Source organism: Phacochoerus africanus, chromosome 2 (genome assembly GCF_016906955.1).
Source record: "Phacochoerus africanus isolate WHEZ1 chromosome 2, ROS_Pafr_v1, whole genome shotgun sequence".
NCBI lineage: Eukaryota > Metazoa > Chordata > Mammalia > Artiodactyla > Suidae > Phacochoerus > Phacochoerus africanus.
Window position 1 is genome coordinate 238,606,041 of NC_062545.1, and position 12,535 is coordinate 238,618,575.

Genomic DNA, 12,535 nt, shown 5'->3' on the forward strand with positions numbered 1-12,535 from the left:
TTCAGGTGCTGCCAAGGGCAGTGACTCCACAGATATTCAATGCCTGATTCAAACAACACAGCCTTGCACCCCAGCCTTGCACCCCAGCTTCCGCACTAACTAGCTGTGTGATACCAAATCACCCGGCTCTGAGATTCCATTTCCTTCTGAAAAAAGGGGATGCTGTGTGGCTCAGATGAGAAACACACAGAAAAGTGCTGGTGAGCCACTCAGCACCAAGGCTCCAGATCAAAGACTGTGTCCTCAGTCACAGCTACCTGCTGGCTCTGTGCTTGCCACCTCTTGGACCAGAGCTCCGGCATCTTCACGACCCCTCCCTCCCCAGGGCCTGTGCTGCTTTTCCCTCCTCCAGCCTGAAACAGGGTGATTATTAAGAGAGTGTCTGGAACATACAGGAGTAGGTGATTAACCTGGGTCAGCAACTGACCCTAAATCTTATCCGCATAAACATTTGAAGGTAGCTATTCTCTTGCTGAAGTTTGGTTAAACAAAAAGAATTGCCGAGTGTGATGGGTCAGCCACTCGGTCACTCAGCAGATTGTTACTGAGCACCTACTGTGTGCTGGGTGCTGGGAATCCATCAGAGGCAGACGCAGCTTCTGCCTAGCAGAATCGATACTCATTTGTTGCTCTCTTGGTGACCTTGGACACGTCCCGTCCTCTCTCTGGGCTTTAGAAACTTCTGAGAGTCTCTTTGAGTCTGGGATATAAAGACCAAATAAGACTCGAGGTCTGGAAAGAAGTTAAAAGGAAGCATCTTTTCTGGGATATTACTTCCTATGGCTGGATTAAACCCACAGCTTAGTTTCAGGTTCAGTTATAAAAGCTTGGTCTTTGTCGGGTGTGTTGCTACAAAAAGACCTGTTGGAGTTCCCACTGTGGCTCCATAACAAACCTGGCTAGTATCCCCAAGGTTGTGGGCTTGATCCCTGGCCTCTTTCAGTGGGTTAAGGATCCAGTGTTGCCATGAGCTGTGGTGTAGGTCCCAGATGTGGCTCAGATATGGTGTGGCTCTGGCTGTGGCTGGGACTGTGGCTGGCAGCTGCAGCTCCAATTCTACCCCTAGCTTGGGAACTTTCATATGCTGCAAGTGCAGCCCTGTTAAACTCAAATCCTGACATTGGGCACAGGTGTGGGGGTGTTTTCAGGCAGGTAAAAGGTGGGAACCCACCTGAATCTGCATTTCTCTTCCCCACCTTGTCTCCAACAAAAAGCCCAAATGGGAATGGCAGAGGCACATGATGGCTTTTGTGATCAGGCTCTGGCCTGCCGCCGCCCCCCTGCCCCTGCCTCATTCCTGTACATCCCTGCCTGCATGCCTGCTGCAGCGTCCCCGAGTGAACTGATAAAGGCCCCTCAGGCTCCTGTCTCGTCCTTCTCGTGTCCCTTCCTCAGGCTGGAGCAGCCTTTCTCTTCCACTCACCCTCCCAGGCTCAGCTCACACACACCTCTGTGCGGCCTTCTCAGATGCCTCTACAGACATGTACATCCTGACAATGGGATGCTCACACCGCCGTTAGCACCCTTAGTGTGTTATGTACATTTCTCTCTCACAACAGCTAGTGGTTCTGTCAGCCTCAGCTTCCTTACCTTTAACGTGGAGATAAGGATGGTATTTCCTTGTGGGGTTATTTTGAGGATCCAATGAAAGCACAGAGCTTGGAATGTGGTTAAGGGTTTGGTAAGTGGTAGCTGATGTTCTTCCTACCATTACGTTCCCTTCCCCAAGCAGATATTCTGTTTTTTGTATGTTTAAAAAAGACTTCAGGAAGTCCCCGTCGTGGCTCAGCAGAAACGAATCCGGCCAGCATCCATGAGCTTGCAGGTTTTATCCCTGGCCTCGCTCATTGGGTTAACGACCATGCATTGCCAGAGCTGTGGTGTAGGCTGCAGACGCGGCTCGGATCCCCCTCTGCTGTGGCTGTGGTGTAAGCTGGCAACTACAGCTCTGATTCGACCCCTAGCCTGGGAACCTCCATATGCCCCAGATGCGGCCCTAAAAAGCAAAAAATAAAAAAATAAAAAAAAAGAAAAGATTTCATGAGAAAAGTCAATGTACTGGATGGGTTCTCCTTACCTCCTACCTACTGGGCCAGTGGCATTAGTGCAGGCAGGTGGCTGGAGCGGCTGCCAGGTGAGGTGACCCGAGGCTTGGGAGAGTAAGTGACCTTGAGAGCAAGGAAGTGAGTTCCTCACCAGCAGATACTCTGTGCTGGGCTGGGCCAGGGCCGAGGCCCCCAGGGCCAGTCTCTCGGTCCCTTGGCATTTAGCTCACATGCTCCTTGCCCTTGGGGACCTCTCAGTCCCTGCCCAATTTAAAGTTCAAACTTTGCAACTACACGCATTTGCAGATATGGCAGCTAAGGGGCTTTAGAGATCCCAGGTTCCTTGTGTTGTCCCAGGAGGGCCCTGGCTGGGTGAGGTGGGCCCAGGAGGGACTCTGGACAGAGGATCTGAAGACTGGGTCTCATGGCAGCCCTGCCCCTTGACCCCCTGCCCTAAGCCTCAGCGTCCTGGGCTGTGAAATGAGTCTCCTTCCAGGAGTGCTATGGGGACCGGCACCCATGAAAGGTTAAGGAAAATGAATTGTTATTTAAAAATAACATTATTTGTAAAGTCCAGGGTGAGACCCCTGAGCACTTGTGTGGGACCATGAAGTCAGCGGCTGAGCCAAGTACATGAGTTTCTACAGGTTCCCCTTGCCATTTCCCTTCCCATGTCCTTCTCTTTCCTTCCCAATAAAGAATGACACCTTGACACAGTTTGGAGACCAAAAAACAGCCTGAAATAAATTGGTAGCAGATGCAAATTTTCCCATTAGACCATGATTTGTGTTTTTTTTTTTTTTGCTTTTTAGGGCTGCCCCCCACAGCATATGGAGGTTCCCAGGCTAGTGGTTGAATTGGAGCTGTAGCCACTGGCCTACCCCACAGCCACAGCAATGTACTATCTGAGCCAATTCTGTGAACTACACCACAGCTCATGGCAATGCTGGGTCCTTAACCCACTGAGCGAGGCCAGGGATCGAACCCACATCCTCATGGATACTAGTTGGATTCATTTCCACTGCACCATGATTTGTCTCTTAGGATTTTATTGTTGTTGTTAAGAACACAGGTCAAAGTAAAATATTGTCACCATGTATCTTCCAGTTGCTCAGGAATGGACCCCTCTTGCTGCTCCATGGATGCCCAGGTCAGTGCTTTAAACAAGCTCAGCACCCCCTACCCCCACCCCTCCAACCTGCTTCTCTCGTCTTGCCTATCTAGTGTCTCTCAGGTCGGAGTGCCATTCACCCACATATGCCAGAATCCCGGGCATCAACCACTGCCCCTCTCTCCTTCAGTCACCTCTGCAGTCAGCTGATTGTCCCCAACGTTTCTCAGCTCCCACCTCCCCGCCTGACAGCCCAGCGAGTTCAGGCCTCATCAGTGCCTGTGTTATGGCAACAGTTCCCTCACTTGCTGCTGTCAGGCTAGGCTGTCTCATCTGTTCTCTGCTCTGGAGCCAGGTGACCTTCCATTTCTCACAAATAATAACAACATTTTTAAAGTTCAAAGCCACATTCATTTTAGAGCTATTGGACAATATTGGAAAGAATAATGAAGAAAACAAAATTTATCTGTAACCTCAGCTCCTAGAGGAAAGACCTGTTAGTTACTATTTTGTCATAGTTTTCCAGAATCATCTACATACATGCTTATTCATAGATTCACAAGAAAAATACCTTTAAAAATTGGGATTATACTGAATACAAACTTATATTCTGCCTTTTTCTATTAATTACAGTATGAGTATTTCCCATAATCAAATATTCTTCAAAAAATAAGATGTCTAATGACTGTGTCACAGTCTGTCCCTGGGCTCCACCAGAATTTATTTAAAAATTTTTCTATGGTTGGACATAAAGATTCTTAGAATTTTTTCGTTACCATAAGTAATGTCATGATTCATATACGTGTATGTTCATAAATCTTTGACTGCCCCTCTAATAATTTTCTTAGACTGATTCCTAGAAGTCAAGGTTTGGGTCAAAATGTCTGATGTTTTAAAGTCTCTTGATTCATGCCTATATCTTACTTTGCAGTAAGTCCAAATTCATTCATTCCTAGCCTCACCAGCAGAATATGACATTCCCTACCTCACTGCACCATAGTTAACAACAGATTTTTTGTTTGTTTGTTTTTTTGTCTTTTTGCCATTTCTTGGGCCGCTCCAGTGGTATATGGAGGTTCCCAGGCCATGGATCGAATTGGAGCTGTAGCTGCAGGCCTATGCCAGAGCCACAACAACGTGGGATCTGAGCCACATCTGAGACCTACACCACAGCTCACAGCAACGCCGGATCCTTAACCCACTGAGCAAGGCCAGGGATTGAATCCGCAACCTCATGGTTCCTAGTCAGATTCGTTAACCACTGAGCCACGACGGGAGCTCTAACAACAGACATTTTAAAAAATTCTTCTCCAGTTTCATGGTGAAGAATGGTATCTAACTGGTGACCTTTCTAAAAGTGTTATTGTAAACCCCCAATCCTCACAGGCTAAAACCCAAACTCCTGTCATAGCAGCAGAGGCCCAGCAGCAGAATGTCTTAGCAGCCTTCACCCTGGCTTGGTCAGGCCATGGGCTGCAACTGGGCTCTGTTCCAACCAACAGAAGAAGCAGAAAGAGGGACTGAGGGGAACCGAGGGCTCAAGCCAGGGCTTCCCTAGAGCCAGGGGGCAGGCCAGTTCTCCCATCACAGGGGCGGTGCCACTGAGGCCAGAGGGGGCAGGGAAGGGAGCTGCTCTCCGAGTCCAAGTCCATTTCTACTACGTGTTCACTGAGCTTTCATAGAGGAAATCTGGGAAGGGGTTGCTGTGGGAGGGCCCTAGGGGGTACAGGGAGGAGGGGTAGAGTCTCCCCAAACCAGGTGAGGCCTGGATGCCAGGCAGGGAGGCACCAGAAGCTGCTGCTGCTGCTGTTAAAGGGACACAGGAATCCAGGCCCTGGGCTGCTCAGGGTCATTGGCACCATGGTGGCTGGGTGGGTCTGGAAATCTTGGATGTTAAGGCTCATCACTGCCTCTGCTGTCACCTCCCAAGTCACTATGCCATGCCTGTCATCTGCGAACTTCATCTCAGCCCTGCTCAGATTGGGAAGGACCCCTGACTCTGCCATTGTTTCCCCTAAATTGATGTGTTTTCTATTTTTTAAAGAAAACTATGTGGGCCTGGGATTGGGCAGGGCTGGACCTTGGGGCAGAGTGGAATCCGACACAACCTGCTCTTACAATAACACTGAAAGTAAAGCAGGAGCTCAGTGAGCAGTGCAGTGTGGGAAGGCTTCCTGGTAGAGGTGGCATTCAAGATGGACCTTGAGTTCCCTTCAGGGCTCAGAGGTCAATGAACCGGACAAGTATCCATGAGGATGTGGGTTCTATCCCTGACCTTGCTCAGTGGGTTAAGGATCCAGTGTTGCCAGGAGCTGGTATAGGTTGCAGACGAGGCTCAGACCCTGAGTTGCTGTGGTGTGGGCAGCTGTGGTGTAGGCCAGCAGCTGCAGCTTCAATTAGACCCCTAGCCTGGGAATCTCCATATGCCATCCATGGGTGTGGCTCTAAAAAAACAAAACAAAAACAAAAACAAAAAACCCACCAAAAAAAAAAAAAAAAAAGGACTTCCCATTATGGCTCAGCAGAAACGACTAGGAACCATGAGGTTGCTGGTTCAATCCCTGGCCTTGCTCAGTGGTTTAAGGATCCAGCATCACCACAAGCTATGATGTAGGTCACAGACGCAGCTTGGTGTTGCTGTGGCTCTGGTGTAGGCCAGCAGCTGTAGCTCCTATTCAACCCCTGGCCTGGGAACCTCCATATGCCACAGGTGTGGCCCTAAAAAACACACACACACAAAAGATGAAACTTGAGATTATGGGGGAGGAATTAATTAGGAGTTTGGGTTTAACAGTTACATACTACTATATCTAAATAGAAACACAACAAGGACCTACTGTATAGTACAGGGACATTATATATATATATATATTTTTTTTTAGAAGTTCAGGTAGTCCTTCTACACATGGAGCTGTGTGCTGGGTGGGGGCTGCTTTATGGGGAGAAACAAGAAGGGCCCAGAGCTGGGCCATGCTGGGCAATACCGAGGCTTGTGTCACTGAAACGTAGCTTCTGTCCACCAGCACTGAATTGAATCACGGAGACAGAGGTTTGGGTGGAGTAGAAAAGAGTAGCTTAATTGCTTTGCCAGGCAAAGGGGGCCACGGCAAGCTAGTGCCCTCAAAACTGTGTCCCACCCTGGAGGGGAGAGTGATGAGTCATAGTGTTCAAGGAATGGGGCATGGTCAGCTGGTGGACATTCTTCTGATTGGTAGGTGATGAGGTAATTGGGAGCCAGCACGATCAACCCTCTGGTTCCAACTGGTCTGGGGTCTATATGCTTGTGGGCAGCATCCAGTTAGCTTCTTCCACCAGGTGGGGGTTTCAGTAGCTGCAAAACAGCTTAAAAGACAAAGCTCAGAATATTATCTATCGTCTCAGAGGAGAACTACGAGTCCTTGACTTCGCTGAACAGCTAAACTATTATTTTGTCTTGCTTGACTGATTTTGTCTTTCTTGATTTTTTCCATTCCTGACTAAATGAATTCTCTCTCTTTCTCTCATTTATTTATTGATTGATTTATTTTATTTTTTTGGTCTTTTTAGGACCGCACCTATGGCATATGGAATTTCCCAGGCTAGGGGTCTAATTGGAGCGGCAGCCTCTGGCTTACACCACAGGCACAGCAATGTGGAATCCGAGCCGCCTCACCGACCTACACCACAGCTCATGGCAACTCCAGATCGCTAACCCACTGATCAAGGCCAGATCAAGCCTGCATCCTCATGGTTACTAGCTGTGTTTGTTACCGCTGAGCCATAAGGGGAACTCCTAAATTTATTCGTTGACTAAAATTTTTCTGCAGAAGAAAGGCAGGCGGAGGACATGTGTGGAAGTCAATCCTGGGAAGGGGCTGTAGAGTCCTGCTCGCTTACACTCACCCTAGGCTGGCGTGTGTGGCTGACAGGAGGGGGCTGTGGGGCAGAGGGCAGGGAGGGCAGTAGACAGGGCCAGCAGGGCCAGCCTGGGGGAACCTTGATTGCCCCACTGAAGACCTTACACTTCACCCTGAGAGCTCTGGGGAGCCACTGAGGGGTGTCAGTCAGGAGCGTGGCAGGATCACCTGCACTTTTCAATGAGAGCCCCTCGGATCCCCATTGGGGGATAGAATGGGGGGAACGAGAGTGAAATCGTGAGGCCAGGTGCTGGTGTGAAGATGCAGGGAGTGATGCTGAGAGCTGGCCTAGGGCACTGGCGGGGAAGGAGCAGAGGCGATTGATTGCGAGCTCTTCTGTGGCGGGATCAGGGGGACTTGGTGCTGCCTCTCTGGGGTGAAGATTCCAGACCCAAAGCCCCGCACCCCGCCCTGTCCTCTCTGTAGGCGGATGAAGGTCTCACCTGCTAACTTGCAGAGCCGTGGCCACGCTCACCGGGAGGTCCATGTCCTGCCCCACACCTTCCTGGCGGCCTCCTTCACCTCCTTGTTCCTCAGACTGTAGATGATGGGGTTCAGCATGGGCGTGACCACCGCGTAGAGGACCGTGAAGACCTCGTCCGAGACACGGGCCTCCTTGGTTTTGGGCTTCATGTAGATGAAGATGACGGTGCCATAGAAAAGCAGCACCACGGCCAGGTGGGCTGAGCAGGTGGAGAAGGCCTTTTTGCGCCCAGCAGCCGAGGGCACCCTCAGGACGGTGGCCAGGATAAACATGTAGGACAGACAGATGAATGCCAGGGGCACAGGCAGCAGCAGGATGGCGCCCACCAGCAGGAAGCCCTCGTTGACTGATGTGTCACTGCACGCCAGCTTCAGCACTGCCAGGATCTCACAGGTGAAGTGACTGACCACGTGGTGGCCACAGAAGGGCAGCCTCATGGCGATGACTGTCTCAGCCACTGACTTCAAGAGACAGAGGACCCAGGCGGCCCCTGCCAGCAGCAAACAGAGCCGGTGGCTCATAAGCACGGGGTACCTGAGTGGCTGGCAGATGGCCAGGTAGCGATCGTAGGCCATGACGGCAAGCAGCACACACTCTGTGGAGCCCGTGGAGAGGCCCAGACACATCTGGATGGCGCAGCCGATGAAGGAGATGGTCTTCTGGACCGACAGGAGGTGCACCAGCATCAGGGGCACAAAGGAGGATGTGAAGCAGATGTCCAGGATGGAGAGGTTGCCCAGGAAGAAGTACATGGGTGTGTGCAGGTGAGCATCCAGCATGGTCACCGCCACGATGGCCGTGTTCCCCAGCAGGGTCACCAGGTACATGGCTGAGCACAGAGGGAAGAGCAGGTGCTCCAGGGCTGGGTAGCCAGAAAACCCTTTCAGAAAGAACGCGGAGACCTCGGTCCAATTGGCCAGCTCCATTCTGAAGGGCTCTGGAGGGATGCCCAGCTGGGATGCAGGGGAGGAGGGGGCAGGGTGGCAGGGGGCACCCGCAGAGTCTCTCTTGGGCCAAAGCCTATTATGTTAGGGTGTTTTCCAGCTCCGAGAGACGCCCTCTCCGCAACTTTGGGCAATCCCCATCCTTCTAGGCTGTGATCTATCCATGTGAGACAGGAGGATTCGTTTGGATCAGAAGGTCCCTAGGAGAGTGTAAATGGACATGTTAGTGGGCGATGTGAAACATCAACTTGAGACAACCCTGGGTTAGTCAATGGTGAATGCTTTCCTGCAGGACTTCTCAGAGCCTTGAACACACCGCCATGATTTGTGACGTTCTGAAAGCTGGGTGGAGCGTGGCATTCCCAAACATATTTGCCCATAGACCCTCCTTTTACAGAGCACCCGCTCACCTGCTGCAGAGACGTATTCTGCCAACACAGTCTGAGAACAAGGGGCTGGCTCAGAGGTCCTCAACTCTTGGAATCACCTGGCAAGTTTGCATCAGAATCACTTGGAAACTTTGTTAGACGACAGGCTGTCTGGCTCCACCCTGGCGTTTCTGACTCAGTAGGTGTGGGTGGTGATGTTGGCCAAGGCACCGCACTTTGCGGATCCCGGAGCAAGGTGGTCTCCGAGGGTCCTCCTGGCTTTAGGGAAGCCTGAGCTGCTTTACACTGTTTCTGCTGCAGAGGATGCTCTTCTGCTTTATCCCTCCGCTCAGCCTGCACAGTCTGACTTGTCTCTGCAGGTCAGTGGGAGTGTCCTCACAGGAAGCACACACTGCCTCGCACTGGAAGGGCACCTGGCCTCTGTGCCTACCCTGGAGGCTCGTCCACCTGTCCCGTCCGGCTTCATCAGCTGCTGTGTGTGGACTGACATTCAGAATCTGCCCTCAGCGTGTCTCTTTGAGCTAAAACTGGATGGACCTTTTGGCCCTGCCTCTAGCCACTTCTTCTCTCTGCATCTGAGCCATGGCTGCTTAGACCTCATGAGCTCCCAGGCCTCTGCGTGGAAAACGCTCCTGTGACTCGTTGGACTCCCGTTGTGCAGGTAGGGCAACTGAGGCCACAGGGAGGGTCCCTGGCCAGGGGAGTTTAGAATCTAGCTCTGCTAATAGTGTGACAGCGGCATCATGCTCAGAGCTGATGTTTGTTTCTGCTAAACCCTGGGTGTTGTTGGTTCTGTTATTGCACTGGATGATGTCTGCTCCCAAGACCCCCTGCCCCCCCTCCCACCGCTGCTCCCCATCTTCTCATCAGTGAGGAGCATGACTTGACCTTGGCTTAGTGTTTTGAGCATTTGGCACGATGTCACTCAACCATGGGATGCACTGTGCAAGCCTGGCTCTGGGTTGAGCCCCAGGTGCTGTGGCAGTGGCTCCCTTGTGGGAGAGGCTTTCCTCCCCTTAGTCCTCCCATGTTTATTCCTTTTAGAATCAGGAAGTGATTGGAAATTCCCGTTGTGGCACAGAGGAAATGAATCCGACTAGGAACGGTGAGGTGGCAGGTTTGATCCCTGGCCTCACTCCGTGGGTTAAGGATCCAGCGTTGCCATGAGTTGTGGTGTAGGTTGCAGGCACAGCTCGGATCTGGTGTGGCTGTGGCTGTGGCTGGTGCCTACAGTTCCAATTCAGCCCCTAGCCTGGGAAGCTCCATATGCCGCAAGTGCAGAACTAAAAAGCAGTGGGAAAACAAACAAACAAACAAAAGAAGTAAATGGGTTCCTACCTCAGGCCAGGCATCGTGCTCAGCATTAGGGGAGCAAGTGAGGACACGTGGGCGCCCCGACCACTGCCTCCCAACCATTCCCGCGCACAAGTGCTCTCCAGTTCCCACACCTCGCCCCTTCCTACTTCTGTTTGCCCATCTCTGGTGCCTGGAAGCACATTACTCCCTGAGACGGACGATTCCTCTTTTCTCTTTGCGTCAGGCCCCTGGAAGGGTCACAAAATTCTTTCTGATTCGGAATCTCTCTGGCCCAGAGAAGCCCAGGCTGGGTGGCCCGTGTGGACGGTCCTCTGCCACATACAGACGCGGGGTCCAGAGCTTGCCTGGGGACCAAGGAGCTTCTGAGTGAGGAGAGCTCTGATCTAGTGCTGGGACCCCACACAGAAGGTCTTGCCTCAGCTTGACTGTCTAGAGTGGTTGAGGGTGTCAGGGGAGTGTGAGCTGCGAGCTCCCTTCCAGTTTCAGTGGAGAAAGTCGAGGCTGGCATCCTGGAGAGGCGCCATCTGTGCATAGAGTAGCAGCAGCAGCCACAGGGCTGGGGCAGGCACAGAGGTGGCATTCTGGTGGCTGGCTCAGGCCCCAGCTTCTTTGTGCCTGGTTTCACATACCATAACTTCCCCCTATTGTCACTGGCAAACATCTGCAGCCACTGGCTACCTGTGAGAGGATGCGTACCCCATGCCTGTCACCACACACTCCCCGCCTGCACGTGTGGCCAGACGTGTGCCTGAAAGCCTGGTGCCCACATCCCCCTGTGGGTTAGGTGCAACTCACAGCTTATGTGTGTTCGGTCACTCCCTTGAATATGTGTGTGTGCAGCAGGCACTTACTCTTGCTCTCTTATGCACATACACACACATACACACTCAAATACCAAACTGGTAGTGCAGACACTTGGACCGGGGCCAGGGCTTCAGAGGACAGAGCAGGACCGGTCCCCCTCCCCAGCCCCTGCCCAGAGGAGGTGTGAGGAGAGGAAAGCAGGCAGGGGTGGCTGTGCAGGGACTGCTCAACAAGAAACAGCCCTGAGGGCGGGGAGCAGACTCTTCTGGGGATGACCCAGGAGGACCCAGAAGCCCCGAGCAGGGGCATGGTCAGCAGACCCGCCCAGAGCCTCAACTGCCTTCTGGCCCGAGTGCTGAGCCTCCAGCTCTGCCTTCTCTCCTGCTGCTGGGGGTCGGGGGGCCCTGTGGGAAGTGGGGAGGAGGAGGCTGTGGATGGTGCTCCCTCCTCTGGCCCCTGCCTGTGCCCACCCCTGCCAGCCCACAGTGATGCCCTCCCCTCGCCTCCCCTCCTCTCCTCGGCCTGGTTCTGAAGGCCACAGTGAAGCCCCTGGTCTGGTCACAGTCTAAGTGTTGACCTGCTGCCACTTTCTGGGGCTCAGACAAATTGACAGTGAGAAGCTGGCTGCCAACACCGAGCTCTTCCTAACCTGGCTGCCGCCTGCCAAGCTGGGGAGGGGGCCCATACAGATCAGCAAGCCCACCCTCTGCATTTACATGGGGAACTGAGGGTGAGAGAGGGAAGGGGCTGGCCCAGCTCCGCAGAGAGTTCCAGCGGGAAGCAAGGGCTCCAGTCATTCCCTGGGGCTCCTGACCCCCAGCCCCTTGCTCTGCCCCCATTTCCCCACTTTTTCCCACTTACGTTCAGGCTCTGCCGGATCCACGTCCCTTGCTCCCTGGGAGATGTGTCAGGGACCAGGAGCCTTCTCTGGCTGGAGCTGGGAGAACAAGGTCAGAGAGGCAGGCCTGGACCTCCTCCGTCCAGGGAAGCACAGTGGGCAGGACACAGAGTTTCACACGGAGCCATCTTTCCACACTAGGCAGACAAGCCTGGGCTTTTGTAGAATTCAGGGAAGTGTTTGTACGTTGGTGGAGTTAACAGGAGCTGGTTTAGCACTTGGTGGAAGTAGACAAAGTGCTTAGAATTGAGTGGGGTTCTGCGAAGGATGGCAGGCTTGGTGGAATTAGGAGATGCTAGTGGGCTGGAGGCTGAACAGGGAGCCCGAAAGTTTACTCTGGGCAAGTGGGGGCTGCCTGACCTGGTTGGTTCCCAGTTCCATGCTGGCGGGTGGGCGCTCCTGGGGAGCTGGCGGACCAAATGGAGCAGGTAGCTTTCCAAGCTCCCTGGCCCGAGGGACGGCACAATCCCCAAGGCCATAGAGAGGGGCAGGGGAAATGCTTCCTCTTCGACACTTTGAGGGATGATGCTTCAGGGATGATGTCCCAGAGACCCAATTAAACAGAGTCAGCTCTGAAATCTCCATTAGTGTGGCAGAGTTGGAGCAAGTGGCTCTGGGCCAGGGATCCACCCTCCCAGGTCAGTCCG

General features: G+C 52.9%; 1 protein-coding gene across 1 annotated transcript; it reads right to left on the bottom strand.

Moving 5' to 3' along the window:
* Nucleotides 1-7,523: 7,523 nt before the first annotated feature.
* Nucleotides 7,524-8,462, bottom strand: LOC125121296 (olfactory receptor 13J1-like). The gene has a single exon (XM_047769553.1). The coding sequence runs from the start codon at nucleotides 8,460-8,462 to the stop codon at nucleotides 7,524-7,526; it is 939 nt and encodes a 312-aa protein (XP_047625509.1).
* Between the last annotated feature and the right edge of the window lie 4,073 nt (nucleotides 8,463-12,535).

What these genes read in the sequence shown, in the direction of transcription:
- LOC125121296 (XM_047769553.1), bottom strand. Translation starts at nt 8,462, where the DNA reads ATGGAGCTGGCCAATTGGACCGAGGTCTCCGCGTTCTTTCTGAAAGGG.